Here is a 17,610-nt window from a genome sequence, read left to right as displayed (position 1 = left end):
AGTTTGGGTTTGGACTCTGGGCCTTGGGCTTCAGGCTGGGATTCAGACTCGGTTTACTGGACGGTTCTTTTATCAGTTTCTTAATATAGTTTTTTTAAAACTGCTTTGGATGATCTATAATTATATTTACAATTGATTATTTAATTTTATTTCATATTTATATATTTATGTTCCTAACATACAAATAACTTTTATGTTTTTTTTGTTATCAAGTATGACCGCATAGAAGGAATTATTTCTTCATCTAGCTCTTCTTTGGGAACAAAAATTTACATTGTTTTATTTGTAATAAATAAAATATATTCTTATGGTAAATGTAATAATTAATAATATGTGCTAATAAACAAAAAAAAAAAAAAATCAAAGAAAAAGCTATTATCACTAATTTGTAGCTTTCATTTTTGTGCTAAACTAAAATAAAAGATAACAAATTCATCACAAATTTGTGAGAAATCACTGATATTACAATGTTTATTGTTGGAGCTTTTGGAGTGTCCCGCTTGAGGGGCAGTTCATTTTCATAGGTGCCTAAGGGTGAAGGCACTCCGGGGGAGGTATAGGGTAGCGAGACCTATCAGTACAATAATCATAGTGCATGTAAGTTTTCCTAACATTCTCATATTTTCTCTGCTGGTGATGGTCCAAATTCCAGTACCTCTGTCCGTTCCACCAATACGAGGAAGAGTAACATTGTTGTGGTATAAGCGACTTGTCGTTAGTAATAGGGCAGCCATTGATGGAAAATCCTTGGAACTGAGCTTTGAATGGTGCATAGCTCCAGTCAGTCTTTGTTTTGCCTCCATCAGTTGCCCAGCTCTCTCCATCCCATAGGCTTCCTTCTATTTTCATTGGCTGTGATGGGTAATCAACTCCTATGTTCCTGTTATTCTTGAACACTCTAATCGGAACATCGTCCACTCGGAATCTGATAATTAAATTTATCAACAACACCAAAATTATATAAATGGAACATATATATATATATATACATATATTTATATATATAAAAAAGCTTATGGTTGATGATGATGATATATGCTTACACAATTTGGTGTTCGTTCCAAAGAATTCCGTAAAGATGATAATCTGCGGTTGGGTCAAACCAGAGGGTAATTCTTTGCTCTCTATTTCCTTGACCGTTTACAAACACATTCGTTTGCAGTGTATATGGCTTTCCTTCTACGTTACCCAAAAATTCAAAATCCAATTCGTCATGATTATTACCTTTCGAAGTTAGCTGCACAGGAAAATATTTTGAATTAATATTGACAATTTCCTAATTTCATTTGTGTCATACATACATACATATATATATATATATATACATGTATTAACCGTATAAGCAAAATAAAAAAATAATTATAACAAATGATGATGAAAGAATATATTCACATAGAAAGCTGTGACAACGCCTGCCGTATTCCTGTCTGGCAACTTGATTTTCATATGAAAGAATCCAGAACCATAGCTTTGCTTGGATTCAAACCCAGCTCCTGCGTTAAAGTACGTGAATAAATAAATAAAAAGTCATTAATTTCTTAAAAAAGGGTGCTTATAATTAATACGCACTTTGTTTTCGTAGGAGAAATTTTAACTTGTTGCTTCAAATTAATTTATTTTTTCTTTTATGTATATATATAGTGTGAATAAGATTTATTAATTTACTATATATTATGATCACTAAATGGAAACAGAGAGAGAGAGAGAGAGAGCGTGCATGTTAGCATCTCTTATCCGAAGACTAGTCATATATAATTAGTTAGGTTGGCCGTATAAATCATATATACAAAACGAAAAAATAATAAATCTGCATGAGAAAAAACTCCTTTTATTGCTTTTTGAGCTTATAAAAAAAAGGGCCATGATCACTCCATAACAAATGCATGAGAAAATAGTACTTGAGCAGTATAATATCGAATATTATATATGAGAAGGTATCTAGAGATTATATATACTAACCAGAGGACAAATCCATAGATAGCTGAATTTGCCTCCCTCGGTTTAAAGCCAAAACATGATCAAATCCCCATGTAACATCATAATTCTGATAAAAGTTAATGTCAGCGTTTTCAGCACCTGCAACCCAACAATATTGTTGTAAGAGGTAATAGAACAAAAACAACACCACCATGGCAAAACCCATCTAATTCTTCTTCTATGGACAAAACCCTAATAGTTAGTAACTGGTATTGTAATTGCTTGTTCGAAACACAGGTATATTTATATACTTACACAAGTATAATATATATATTTTGTAATAAAATATATAATATATAATATATAGATGAATTGGATGTCATATATACATGTTATATAATATTGTTAAAAACCTGAAAACACAAAAAGAGTGTGAACCATCATAATTTCCTCTACGGCTCTACCTTTACCTGCACGCAATTCACTTCTCCATCCTATCCTCCATATGTAAGGATCATAATCAAAAGCCACATTATTATACACATTAGCTAATACCATTTGAAAGCCGTACTATACAACTACAAACGAATTTCTGTTTATAATCAATTATGTTTACTTTCTAATCATTATAATTATGATCTACCAAAATTCTAAATTTTGCTTGTTAATATAATCTCATTAACTACCCTTTTTATACTTTGTATATATATTTTTGCAAAGTAGCTAAGAACGACTAATTAAAAAAAGAGTTATTCATTCGTTTAAAAAATTCGACATCATGCATTATTTGTCCAAAATATTTGAAAACAATACAGTGCAAGAAAAAAACTTCTCCGTTGCGCATTTGGCTGTGCCGTCTGAGAGTCAAATTGGTCGCCTTCAAATTTGATGGCTGGTATATATTATACATAATGTGCTTTAGAGTTTCCGATTAATCGCGGTTGCGTACAGCCCCGGACCATGATGGGCTTGATATAAATAACCCCTTATTAGGCTTGGCCTATCCCACACGTTTTCTTAAACTAAAAAGTTGTAATGGGCCCTGCATTCAATCATTATTCATTACCATTCCATTTTTTCTTAAAAATAAAAATAAAAATACTATATTAGATATTTAGGCAGGGAAGTATGGATACGACCAATTATACATATATATATATATATATATATACATATTTATATATATATTTTTTGATGAAAAGTACACGACCAATAAATATAAAGTTTAGATATCCAAAATTATATGTCGATATTGACCCATTTGATTTGGGGTATTATTTGGCACAAATATCGTAGCCCAAACAACATATGTTTTATTGGTTTTGGTTTTTCTGCATTTTAAAATTACTATTTAAAAAAAATTGAAATTGACATGAACTCTAATGGTAAATGTTAATGTTAATATCAAATTTTATTTAATCTTTCATTGATATGTGAAAAAAAATATCATTATCAAATTATAATTATTGTTAAATGGTAATTAGATCCACTTTTATCAATTAAAAGCAAAATGATAATAATTTAAATATCAAATGATAATGAATACCAAATACATTGATGTAGGATACAATGTCCCCAAAAAAAAAAAAAAACACACACACACACACACACACACACACACACACACAAATGACAATGCCCCCATTGGAGACACCAAAAGAGGTCAATGCTAAAATTTAACAATGATATGTTTCCAAATGTTTCCAAATGTCAATGCCATTGCAGATGCAAAGGTTGAACTATGCTAAGAAATCTATGTTCTTTATGTGTCAATATTGTACCATATGATTTGAGGTATTATTTTTCATAAAATCTAATTTTACTATAGATTAAATTCTGTTTCTTTTCCTACAATAATCAACAATTAAGTATGACATTAGTTACACTGTTAAAAATTAGAGTTGTTAAAGGAGAAAAAGAAAAGGTAATGAATTGTGTTCAACAAAAAATTATGCATTGACCAACTACATTTTTAAGGATTATAATATATGGGAAGATTCAACAACTCAAAACTTGTATTTACGTTGAAAATTGTGGATAGGATACACTAAATAAATGGAATGAATTGGTTTTGTATTCTCTAATTTTTTTACAACAACAATATAACCAAATAGAACTGCACATCAACTTAAACAATCAAATTGTCAAGCATATAAAAGTCAATTAAACAACACATCAACACAATTCATACAAACTATCAAACACATAATTGTTATTAAAACTTACATGAACATCAATGCTCATAGATATTAATTTGAATGCCGCACAAATTGAGCTCAACAAAGATGTCAGGCGTTTCCCTCCTCATACCAATTAAAAGTCCTTTGGTATCGGTAATGTTATCAAAGGCCTTCATCAAAAAGGGCATTGGACCGCCTTAGGTGTAAATAGCAGCTACGCTATTTCAAACCCAAAATAAAGAAGAAGCAATATTTTAAGAAAACAAAAACAAAAGAAAAAAATTTTCAATTGTGCAGTGTAGGTGTGATCCAACCCCCACACCATAGATTTGTTTGTGCTGTTTAAATGCTATTAAAGGTGGCTCTATATTAAGTTATGCAATTGAAGAAATATGTAAATTTGCCAAAATGAAACAATATTAAAATTGTTTTATGTGCTACTTTAAGGTAGATCACCAAACATACGTAAGTCGTGTTATGTATGAAAAAAGTAACCTTTCAACTTTTATTATTTATTTCTTTAAAATGAATTTTACATTTTTGTTTTCAATTAGTCATTGTCTTCCCATGGTCATAATATTCTAATAACTAGAGGTGTCATTTTTAATGGACATAGTGGTTGTTTGTTGTATTGCTTCTTATCGTAAATTTATATTTTTGATTTTCATTGCATCACACATTTAATCTTCCTAAAACATGGTCATAGCTAGACGTTGTGCATTAGTTTTAATTTGTGCAAAAAGTAGAGTAGTGAGTTACTTTTTGTCTAAGAATTTAAGCTGTAATTTAAAATCTGAATGAGATAAACATAAACAAGCATTACTTGCTGGTGGACCTATCTCATTGAATAGATAATGCTGATGGAAAGGAAAACCATTTCTATCTAGGTGAAAGAAGGAGAACTGGGAGCTCCTACTAAATATTATAAAAGAAATTGTTAAATGCAGTTTAAAGAATATTGATTGGTTATCCCGTAATACAACAATATTAGTAACCAATATGTTTGATTGTCAGGATCCGTCCAAGATCTCTCACCGGAACCCTAGACAAGTCCTGATTTCAAGGAAATCCTACCGGACCTTCCAATAGAAAATCCTGCAGAACCTCCCCTAAGGGCTGTATGATTAAAATCACGTCGTGGTAATATTTTGAAGTGCACTAAATTTGTGGTAATATTGTATGATTAAAATCACGTCGTGAAAACCATTTGATGCACCCACTATATACCAGTGACGCCAATGGTACCCAGCATCCCAAGCATCGCCAGACAGGAGGTTAAAGAGAGAAATCGGTATAAGGTAGCGTGGCGTCCCACCGCGCCGCTGCAAACAGGTGTCCCAGCCGTGGAGGGGTGGCCTACCCTCATCCGATGGCAACCACAGGACAACTCCATAATCACCTGTGTGCTATTCACACCCACCTACGCACTCATCACATCCACCTGCGCGCTAATCATATCCATATATACAGAACATCAGTACGTGTATGGTGCATCTAAAAATCATAAAATCAATATATTTATTTTCAAACCTCAAAATCTCATAAATACCACCGTTTATTCTATCCAATTAAACCCGTAAATTTTTCACAACTACTTTATAAATCATCATCATAAATCCATCGCATAAATTCCATCAATTTTAAATCCATCAACTCTCAATTCCATCAATTTAAATATACAAATTTTCCAATGGCATAATATTTTTGAAACATAATAATTTAAATCAATATTTCTTTCTCAAACCTTCAAAAAAAAAAATTTGAATCAAATATGTCATTTAAACATCATAAAATCTACAACAATCAAAATTCTCATAAATAAATCCCATAATAAATCAAATAATATTAAATCCACAATTCCTTTAAATATAACATTTCATAAAATTTAGATTTCCATAATTTATCAAAAATCATATATTTCAATTAATTCAAATATTGGCATCAAAATTTAATTCACAATTTATCTAATAATTAACATAGAATAAAAACATTCAAATATTAGAATATTCCAAAATATAATTAATTTAACATCCGAAAATAATTTTGAAGGTGGGTCACTCACCTCGAGTATGCAATCCAACCAAGATCCTCCATAGGGTCAATTCTACGACTCACACGTGCTCCTAGAACAACAATATTACACAGGATCAAATAAATTAATATTTTATTTGGATAAATAATATTCGGTACTCGGGGGGTTTAACACAAACGGTGCCCAAAATTCATAAATAAGGTATCAAAGGAAAGCTAAGGGGACGAGGAATACGTTACCAATCTCCGTTGGACTCAACTCGACCAGAGGTGGCCGGAAAGTGGACGAAAGCTTTCAGCCGAACTTCAACTTGTTGTGTCTCCCAAATGGCAAGGAATTGAGCTGAATGGACCTCAAAATCGAGCTCAGGAGGTCCAAAATAGGGGGAATAGGGTATGAAATCGGACTGGGTTGGTCGGAAAATAACGAAATCGCCGGAAAAACAAAATGAGCCGCTGCCGGCTTCAGTTGCTGATCTGGGCTCATCGCCGGTCGGTCGGCCACCAAACTTGGAAGCTGAGCTCGTCGATAGCTGGGCTTCACCGGTAGCCAGCGCATGTGGCCGTCCGATGGCCGGAAAAGATGCAGCAAGGAGAGAGAGAGATTGACGGGAAGGAGAAATGAAGAGAGAATGAGAAGAAGGAAGAAGAGGAAGAAAGGAAGAAGAAGCCCATGGGGCATTTTCCCACGTGGGGGAAAAGGAAAAAAAAAAAAAAATATATATATATAAAATAATATTAAAATAATACAGTATTAAAAAAACTTTACAGATCCATAACTTGTAAACCACATATCCGTTTCGGGCATGATGCTAGTCTATGAACTCGTATCAACAAGTAGTTCACAACCGTGCAAGATTCAAAGCTCAATTTTGCATGAACAAAAAGTCAACTCCGGCACCGCTTGGACAGTTTGGATCTCAACTTGTTTTGCTCATAATTTTCAAAAAGTAGCTCTATTTTCAATGTGCTACTAATCTATGGACTCGGGTTGATGCATACTTTGTAACGATACCCCAGTCAAAGAGAAATTCCATCCGGATCAAAAAGTCAAATTTTGACCCCTCTTGGTCAACGGTGGTTAAACCCACTCGACCTCGGTCAATGTGAAAAAAATTCAGATGTTGTTCGGGACGGGATGGTACATTGATAGACTTTAGTTTAACTATTGTACAGTTTGTCTTTTCTTATAAATTTTTTTTAGACACCATCAATGCTTAATCAATTTCGATTAGTGCTAAAATAGTGAGGGATGGACTAGAGGGTTAGGTGTCTATATATGGTGACGATGACCGACCAAAGTATTTTTCATGGATTTTTTTTTTCTATTTTAAAGTTCATTTTAACTTTCTTTAAGGCTACGCTAATAGTTGTGTTCATCTCTATATTTTGTCTCATCAGCTAATTGTTCCTAAAACAGGCAAAACATGTAGAGGAAGAAGGATCATTTGATTATTTAAACTAATCCAGACTTAAAGGCTTTGCTCCTTTACCTTTTCAAATCTTTTTACAATTGGCTTGTTGAGTTTGTTTAGAAGAAAAAGTGATTATAAAGATGATTTTATTTCTAAAGTAAATACAAAAAAATGTTTTTTTGAAGTGGAAACAGAAAACATTTTTTGAAGTTGGTCTGGTATTCCATTTGAAATCTCATATACATATAGTTTTCTAATTTGCATTTGCATTTGATTGTTGTTAAGGATATTTTGTTGCCAGTTAGTATTATATTCTATGCATGCTTGTCGACATTTTGCTATAGTTTTAGAGAGGAATATTTGTCCTACTATTTGCAAAAGCATTTGAATTGTGGCTTGATATATGGTTGCTAAACCTACAATGCAGTTTGATATCCTAATTTTATATGTCAGAAGATCAGTAATACAAGAAAAATAAATGAAAAACAGTTAATTTGAAATAAAAAGTTTTAAAGATGCTTATATTCTATATTAGCCATCTTCCCTAATTCACTAAATTGTAAACTATTATGCATTAAAAATAGTAAATTTAGGGAAGATGACAAATCTAGAACAGGATAGTATCAGACTGCTTGTTCTTTTCATTTCTTTTTTTTTTTTTGGGTACATATAAATATATATATATATATATATATTGAATTTATACTTGATTTATATAAATCGCATAAATATATATCACACTAGTTTTGGTAAATTGGATATTCATTCTATTTTGAAAGCAACTTATGTGAAAAACATATACAACACAAAAAATTCTAGCAAAAATATATATATATATATATACATATACAACACGAAAAAAATAACTGATAAAAAGCCATATATGTCACAACAATTTTTCTAAATTGAATAACATTAAGAAATAAATAATAATAATAATAATAGATAATATATATATATATATATATATATATATATATCACACCAGTTTTTGTAAATTGGATAATATATATAACATCGGTTTTTTTAAATTGAATACTCATTCAATTTTGAAAGCAATTTGTGTTACAGACAGATAAAACAAACATTAAGAAAAAAAAATAGATAAAAAAATATAAATATATCAAATAAATCATTTATAAAAAATGAATACTTACATAGTTACATTTTAAGATTCAAAAGTGCGTCAAAAGCACATACAAAAATTGGGATACAACAACCTTTGCATAAATTCTTAAATGATCCACTGTCGATGGTACAGTGGTGGATTTTTGCTGGGGAGATGATAAGGCAAACGAAGCCATAGGATCCCTTGTGCGTGTAGCCATTCTCAACAATTGTTTAGGCAAAAACTGATATACATTATTCACCAACAATTGTAAGTAAATCTATACATAATGAATGGGTTGTTGAAACTAGTTTTTGGTAGTATTGAAATTAATACGTTAGTTTTTACATAAAAATTAACACATTTGACAAACATTATAATAATTTAAGTGTTATTTATATTATCAGCCGAAAGGTGAGAATATCTATTAAATGTTCTCTAAGATTATTGCAGCCAGATTTTATTTTCCACGAATAGCTAAATTTTATATTATACAAGAACAACCATTATGTCGGCTAAACATGTCTTCATTCATATCTCAGATGTTAGTTGTCAAATTTTAAATACAATTTAATGATGCATTATAATGCATGTAATACTCACAATTGTATAACTCATAAAGTATTAATAGAAATCAAGAAATTAATTTTTTTTTATGGGAAGGAAATTTTATTATTCCTACTTATTTTATTCATTTGATGGAATTATATAATTTTTTTATCAGCAAATTATTGTTACATTTGCATCAAAACACAAGAAAATTATGCGAGGAATTGACAATATTATAACCTAAGTAAGAATATTTATGCGATGCATAAGATGGATAATTAAGGGAGTCTCATATATATATATATATATATATAGCTCTTGATGAGTATACAGTTCCAATAATTGTTTAGAGATTATTGAGAATTATAAATAGGAATTTTTTATGCATCAAAGGTTCTAATGGAAGCTAACTTGGAGAAGAGAAAAACTGGTTTCAGTAGAACTGTATATAGGTTGCTGACTGCGGGGATCTTTTTATATAACTGATGCAAGTATTTGCCTTTTGAGCGTTGGATAAGTTGTACAGGCCGACTGAGAGCTTTTTCGTGCATGTATATTATTATATGCGATTTAAACCACCCCACCCCACAAAAAATATATATATGTATATTTACCCAAAACAATAGAATAAAATAAATAAATATTTTTTTCATTTTCCCTATCAAACTACGATACTTTTTAACCCTGAAATTATGATTTTTCTTTCTGTTTAGTCCAATAATATAATTTTTTTCTAATAAATTTGACAAAACTAACTATGAATACGGTCAAGTAAAATAAAATGTAATAAAATAATTTATAAATAAAGGAAAAATAAAATAGAATAAATAATTTATAAACAAGAATTACATAAAATTTGGTGAACATCTAATTCAAAAGAGAAAAAAAAAAAAAAATTGGTGACAAGGACCCAGAGGGGGCGTTTGGTACGCAGGATAGGTCCGGATCGGACGGGATCGGACAGGATAGGTTCGGATCGGACAGGATCGAATAGTGCAGTACTGTGTTTGGTATAGTTCTGGACTGAATGTTGGACTAGTTGGCCCATGTTTGGTACAGGATCGGACTGGATTGGATTATTTTATAATTATAGTATTTATTTTGTTATATATACTGATTGATCACACTGATTCAACATTAGTTGTTGGGGGAAAACTTTTTTTTTTTTTTTTTTAATCTCTCTGGGTCTGAATTGATCAATGAAACTGATTATTGGTTCTAGCCAGACATATACATGCACAACATAAAATTAAATAAAATAATTCAGGTTTTTTGGTGATGCACCAAGTTCTTCAGTTCCTTTGGATTAAAAGATATGAAAATTCATTAACTAATTCAAGTGTTTTCTTCAAAAGAGTTGAACTGATATTTTATTGAGGAAAAGAGAAGAGCAGATGGTGATGAATTTATTTTCATTGGAAAAACATAGAATTTTAATGCCCCAAATCAAAGACAATCTATTTACCCAAAAAAAATATATATCATAGACAATCTTAAAGGACAAACCATTGCTCTGACTCAATATTTTCTGTTGTTTTTCATGGCAAACTTACAAGAAAGGAAAATTTTAATCTTGAAATTCAGTTGTGATAATAAAATTCATACATTTAAGGTGATTAAATAAAAGCATTCTGCACTATCAGCTACCAAAATCAGTTTCAACACTAAGCTAATAAAGCATTATGAATTGTCCTATGCTGCAACACACATCTCTTTAATGGTGGTACTAATACATTCATATGACTGATTACTCGTTAAAACAATGGTGGAGCTGTTGTAAGAAGTGCTGAGCATGCAGATACATTTCTTTAAAGATGCAACAGCCTTGGAGGGTAGGTAACTGTGGGCGGGTTCGGGATGGAATCATTCAGACCAAGATCATCAACAGGTGGTCGCTGCCTATGGTGATCAGTGACTGATTGGTAAGCCATTGCCAATGCAAGAACCTGCATATGAAAAAGATGGTATTAGTTGAGTTGGAATTGAAAATCAAGTTGTCTTTCTTTTTCTTTTTTTTTTTTTTTTTCTTTTTGGGCAGAATTAAGCTTACAATGCTGTCTTGGTAAGGAGGAGCATAAATGCCAGTGGTGACAGCAGTTCTTCGTAGACAGTCAGTAGAAGGTGGATTAGATATGTTGGTAAATGCTGTTGGTACAACAATCACAGGCAAGCCAACAAGATTTCCCATGCAAACTCTTTCCCAATCAGTTGCACTGCCAATCAATGCATCGACAGTAAAACTCTCTCTAACCTTTTGAATCAACTTTCCTCGAGATCGCTGTGCCTGTTTTAGGTGTTGCAAATGGTTCAAGAAGTAATAATCATAAATTCAACCTATAACAGAAAACCTGTCAAATATGAACCCCCATATGTTGTAATTGAAATTTCAAGTTCTCTTCTCCCTTCTTCTACACCTCGTTATGTAACTTTTCAAACCATCTACACATCATGGAATACAATTTTGGATTCAACTTCTAATAACCAGCCTCAATTAGTTTCTTTTTCTCTTTTTAAGTCTAACTTAGTTTCATTTTTTTCAGATTGTCATCAATTCCAAAAACTTAAACTGTACATCAAAACCCAAAAAACAGCTAGAATTTACCATTGTTACCAAAAGATTAAGCTGTTAAAAAATGAATATGCATGTATATAGTATATAAAGTTAACACGAACATATACTTAATATATTTGATATTTAAGCCAAATATGAAACTATTAACAGAAAAATGTCTTTAGTTTCAAACTGTAAGCATATGCAGAGAAAATCCACTGTCATGAAAGTTATCCAATATTTTTAACATGTTTATATGATAAAACATGAGAAGAGACTTACGTGAATCAATTAGAAAGCAATTTTCAAAAAATAAGCTCCTAAACACTAAAAGCTGATTAAAAAGTAGACATTAAAAAAACCTGCACATAGTCTACTGCTGGGAATACACGGGCACGTCGCAGTTCAGTAGGCCATTGATCTTGGCTTTCATAATCATCATCCTGTCCCAACCGCTGCCACTCATCAAAATGAGCCAACATATCAACGTCCATAGTAAAGTTCACAATGCCTTGAACAGAGTCAACCGCATACTTCAGCTCGAAAGGGACCATTTTAACACCTTTTGATGCAAGAACATGTACAACCTGGAATGTATTTCCGAATTAGTATATTTTTGAGATCCACATAGTGGAGTAACAAAAAAATAATATATCTTGGATTTAAAAAAAAAAAAAATAGAATTATTACCTCCATATCAGCATCATCAAGATAACCAACACTAAGTTTTGTAATGTCAATCGAGAATGGATCATCAAGGGAAATGTCTTTTGATGAAAGATCATCTGGATCTTTTCCCCTAATAGCATCCAGAATAATTGCACAATCTGTTGCACTTCTGCAGAAAGGATACAATCATCACACCGGCTCGACCAACAATGCCAAATGTTGGGCGCAATGCTGTCACGCCACAGCGAGAGGCAGGCAGAGTCATCGAGCCAACTGTTTCTGATCCAATTGCAAATGGAACCATACCTGTCAACATTTCTCTAATAAGTCAATGAATACTCCTTATTAAGAGTCACGTGGAATGTGTTGTACCTTAATCAATTGTGGGTTTAGTAAAGGTACTAAGAAGTGAGCGTAATATTTAAAGCTCAACTTCTTTATACGTGGTTGGGAATTTCCACTATAAACTCAGAACTTTCAGCGTTATCAGTAAACTCAACATTGCATTAGAACTTGGTTGTTTAAAATAGTCTTGTGCTTTTGACCTCATTAACTCCTGCTAATGATTATTTTTCTGTCCATGTTAAGAGGGTCTCCTGATAGCTTAAGTATATTTTTTCATAATTTATTAAACACCATGAAAATATTTCTGAAATCTAGAAAGATAAAATTCTAAACAGCTGAAAATGATACCAGCAGAAGTACAGGCAGCTGGTCCAGCTGATGAACCTGTAGAGAATTCCTCAATGTTCCAAGGGTTCCTTGTCCTACCACCAAACCATATATCATCATATGCCAGTGATCCAGAAACAAGCTTCGCAACAAGAATTGTTCATGTTTAATTTAAAAGCTACTTTCATATGTCATTTTAGTATTTTTTTAGTATGAATAAGTTGCAATCTTTATACAAATTTGTTCGAAGACTAAGTTAAAATCTTTTATAATCATTTTTAAGTTTTCTTTTTGAACTTTTGCAGCAGATTAACAAGAGACTAAGACCAGCAATATCGATGTAAATTGAACAAAATGCCTATGACAAAGCAAAAAACTTATTTCTCATATCTAGATTTATGGAGGTTTTTGGACTGTAAACGAGACACCATATTTACCAGGTGATGATGGCAGATCGATGAAACAGAGGAAGGATGCAGCAGAAGATAAACTCACCGGCCAGAAATGCTTCGAAGGGTAGTTTGCCTCCAAAATCAAGCTTCTTCCTCCTGAATATCAAATCAAGCCCTAACATAAATAGATCGAAGCTTATTTCGCAGATCAACAAATGACATTTCCCAAAAATATTTCATAATTTTTTAGCTAAAAATTAAGGTAAAAAACAAAGAAAAATAACAAGATGATGATGATGGAAGATTGCCGAAATAGAAGAAGAAGACATGCTCACCGGCCAGTGCTTTGAAGGGGATGGTGATGCGAGATCGACGATGCTTCGAAGGGGATGGTGATGCGAGATCGACGATGCTTCGAAGGGGGCGGCCAGAGATGCTTCGAAGAGAGCTCGGTGGGACAAAAGTGACCCAGTCTCCAGATGGGTCAGATTTATCCCCCTCATTTGGGATAAAATGATCTACGGGACAAAGCTGTCCCCCTCCCATTTTCACTTTCCAAACACCGGACTGGGACTGGGTCCTGTCCTGACCTGCCCAGTCCGGCGTAACAAACACGCCCAGAATGTACTATTCGACTAGAAAAGCGACATTTTAGGGGCCCGTTTGGAAAAACAGTACTAACCATTTACTAGGCCCACATTTTTTTGGGTAAAAAATGGGAGCATAAGCAGCCAGAATTTCTAGGCCCACATTTGCATATGTAAAAGGGCAATTTGGCCCAATATCCCTATCGGGATGAGCTTAATGATATTTGCCCCTTAATTTGTTATTATTTTTTTTTTCTACTCTTCAATATCTATTTTAATGTTAAAACAATAAAAATAACTTGGATATCTTTTTATATTTTAAACAAATTGTTCTACTTTTTAGAAAAAAAAAAAACAAAATACATCAAGTAATTGTTTTTACAAGAATACACAAAAATACAAAAAAACAAAACTTGCCGTGGAAAAGCCAAAGGAAGCTTCATCTCAGTACCCATAAAAAATACAAAGAAAAAACAAAAAAATAAAACTTCATCTCATCTCAGCACCCTTGAACGGCTATCTCCGAGGTAATTGTTTTAATATTTTTGTTTATTTGTTGCCGTGGATCGGTGTGGGTTTGTTTTTGTGTTTATTTTTTGCCTTGCCGTGATCGGTGTGGATTTGTTTTTATGTTTATTTGTTGCCTTGCCATGGACCCGTGTGGGTTTTTTTTTTTGTTTTTTTTGTGTTTATTTGTTGCCTTACCGTTAAATACTTACAAATTTAGTGCAATGTGAGACATTGAAACTTTTGATTTGTGTTTAGAACCGGTTAAAAATGTGAAATTTTTGAAGTTTATTTGAAATTTAAGTTTTTGTATGGAAGTGATTATAACCTAGGTTTTAGGATAGATTGATATTGGGTATCAGTAGGAAATAAAGAGAGGAAAAAAATGGGACCGGTTTGGCCTTAAATGGTGGCCGGAGGTGGGAGAAATAACCGAGTCAAAAATCGGATCTGGACCCGTTCAGGCGGGTTCGGGTAAACCCGGATAAAGGTTGAAGATGGAGCGAACAACATGTCGTCTGGGATGAACGACACCCAGACAACACGTCGTTCTTAATTTTTTGTAATTTTTTTTTAAATTTAAATTTTTTTTTTTTTTTGGTTCCATCGACATCCCTGAGCATGGAAAATAAATAAAGGATGAAGGTAGGGAAATCAATGAATTTGATGAAGAATAATGTTAGTTTGTAATAAAAAAAAAACATAATATATGTATATATATATATTTGTTACAACTTAGGGATATAAGGATTTTTACCCTGATCGAAGTTTAAATCCTAAAGCTAAAGGTGTTATCTCACTGGTGCATGATACTCAAACTCTGTCTAGCAAACTGCTTTTGTTGGTTGAAAAGAAGAATTTTTATAAAAATGTACTTGACCCTTAAGAAACTAATTATTTTTCTTTTTTGATTTGTATACAGATAAATCCTTGACCCTAACTAATTATACAGATAAAATAAATATAAAGTGAATGATTTGTATAGCTTATATAGGTGTCGGTAGGTCTGAGCTTTTATAACCAAATCAGGTTAAACACAAGCAGTATGGGGAAGAGATGTAGCTACATTAGTTGACATACTCATATAGAAGTGGTGGACATGTTGCAGTCCAGCTTAACCTATATGTTCAGATTATAGTTTGCAACTTTCTGTGCACATTTTTTAGACATATATTGTATGTTAAGAAATAATTAAATATAACATGAATATGATATGTATATATACAGTCTAAGGGCAACTTTTGATTAGCTTATAACAATCTGTCTGTTGCATAGCTTCTATGTTAGTCTTCCACCTCTATACTTCACTTTCTTGTTTTTCTATTTTGGGTGAATTGACTACTTCCTCTCCAGTCATTTCAATATTTCACTTTATCTGCTTCTGCATGTAGCATCATAATTGGCCACAATTGTGGGTTGGCACCTTAGACTATAACTGCATTAGAAATCTTAGTTGCTTTTCAGATCTTCTTTTTCTTTTAAGTTTTTTCTTCTTCCTTTTTGCTAGGGTCATGTATTACTAAAAATCAATACTTGGAGATAAGAGAAAAATACTTATGATTAATTAGAATTGAAGTTGAGAATTCCAGAGTTAGTACTTTTTAATTGTTAGTACTTTCTAAAGGTATAGATATATATATATATATATAGAGAGAGAGAGAGAGAAGATCGGTGCATAGAATTTTAGGTACATGGTTAGCTAGAAGCAAACACGCAAACACTTTATCCCCAAAAAAGAAAAAAAAAATTAAAAAAGAAGAAGAAGATAGAAAGATTTAGAAGTAAACACACTGCTATACAATAAATGTTCAGTAAATGTTTTGTCGATGGCATACACAATATCCTTAGGAAGAGAGCATATGAAATTGAGGATTGCGAATATTTATATATGTATACATAGTTGACAACGCAGTTAAAGGTAGATAAAAATTTATTAATATTGTCAATGTACATTTGTAGGTTGTACTTTATAATGGCACCAAAGAGGAACTTGCGAGATCAACCGAAGAAGGGAGGTAAGAAGGTGGAAAGTAAAAGATGCGGTGGTAGCATATCAGCACCCGACCCTAAGCATCGATGAACTACTAGGCAGAAATCCAAAGCTGAGACAGAAAGCACCAAACTTCGAGGGCACGTTCCACTTTCCTCTCCCCCATCTGAGATGGTAAGTTTTATATTCATTTATGTTGTTTTATGCGGTAAATGATAAGACATCTGTCAGTATTTATTCATGAATGTGAAAACTCGAGAAAAACTTCACCCGATGGCCATCGGTAATTGTCGATAGGCCATCGAGGATTTTTTTTAGTTCATTTTAGGTTGATTACCGATGGTTTCATCAGTAATTACCACTAGTGCAAAAATGTGAACCCATATGTCTTAAGATTTAGTTGGAAATTATTATTATCAAGTTAGGGTGGAAAAATAGGGTATGATTAAATCGTTGACATCAGTTCCATTTATGTAATTCATTTTGTAGCCCATCGACGCTCCAAAGGAACGGATCTTTCAGGATGCCGATATATTTAAAGTTAGGGCACATTCATTTGGGAATCCTATAGAAGCGAACAAAGTAATTACAAGTGTCCTCACAAGTGAGCAGCTGGAAAAGTATAGACAAACATGTTTTGGACACTTACTTGACATGAAGAACCTCAGGTTCTTTGGTCAGCTAGTGCATCACCTGCTTTGCAGACGAGTTGTGTCCAACAATCCAGAAGTATTGGAGTTTAACTTCGATGGATTTGGAGTGCGGTTTACGAAGTGGGAATTTGCACTATTTAGTGGCTTAAAGTTTTGTAGGTACCCTTCCATGTATGATATGCAAATTTCCAAAGGAAAGGAGCTGCTCATGAGGTTGCTAGATGACAGGACTGACTTGAAACCGCCCGAACTGGAATGAATATTCAAGGGTACACATTTTGTGGATGATTAGGATGCTGTAATAATTGCGTTACTATATTTCTTAGTTCATGGTGTATTCGGAGTGGATCCGAAGGTTCAAATAAATAGAAAATTCATTGATTTGGTTG

The 17,610-nt window shown here is 32.6% G+C and overlaps 1 protein-coding gene and 1 pseudogene across 5 annotated transcripts; both read right to left on the bottom strand.

Annotated features, from left to right (window-relative positions):
• Window positions 1-375: 375 nt before the first annotated feature.
• Window positions 376-2,776, bottom strand: LOC125424114 (xyloglucan endotransglucosylase/hydrolase protein 2). 5 transcript variants are annotated; one of them, XM_060820411.1, is made up of 5 exons: window positions 2,731-2,776; window positions 1,960-2,076; window positions 1,393-1,493; window positions 1,044-1,237; window positions 376-925 (listed from the first exon to the last, which is right to left on the bottom strand). In XM_060820411.1, the coding sequence occupies exons 1-5, from the start codon at window positions 2,759-2,761 to the stop codon at window positions 529-531; spliced, it is 840 nt and encodes a 279-aa protein (XP_060676394.1). In that variant the 5' UTR covers window positions 2,762-2,776; the 3' UTR covers window positions 376-528. The 5 variants fall into 5 exon arrangements, with proteins under 5 accessions (XP_060676394.1, XP_060676393.1, XP_048336484.1 ...); XM_060820410.1 differs by lacking the exon at window positions 2,731-2,776 and adding an exon at window positions 2,331-2,593; XM_048480527.2 differs by lacking the exon at window positions 2,731-2,776 and adding an exon at window positions 2,382-2,590.
• Window positions 2,777-10,755: 7,979 nt separating this feature from the next.
• Window positions 10,756-14,030, bottom strand: LOC125418349 (uncharacterized; annotated as a pseudogene).
• Between the last annotated feature and the right edge of the window lie 3,580 nt (window positions 14,031-17,610).

Source organism: Ziziphus jujuba, chromosome 9 (genome assembly GCF_031755915.1).
Source record: "Ziziphus jujuba cultivar Dongzao chromosome 9, ASM3175591v1".
NCBI classification, from domain to species: domain Eukaryota; kingdom Viridiplantae; phylum Streptophyta; class Magnoliopsida; order Rosales; family Rhamnaceae; genus Ziziphus; species Ziziphus jujuba.
Note: the sequence above shows the minus strand (reverse complement) of the source record. Positions and strands in the feature narration are given on the sequence as shown.

Coding starts and splice junctions, on each gene's coding strand:
- LOC125424114 (XM_060820410.1), bottom strand. CDS start 2,475: ATGGTATTAGCTAATGTGTATAATAATGTGGCTTTTGATTATGATCCT. Junction 1,494..1,959: donor ATCTATGGATTTGTCCTCTG/GTTAGTATATAT, acceptor ACTTTAACGCAG/GAGCTGGGTTTGAATCCAAG. Junction 1,238..1,392: donor GCGTTGTCACAGCTTTCTAT/GTGAATATATTC, acceptor TTTCCTGTGCAG/CTAACTTCGAAAGGTAATAA.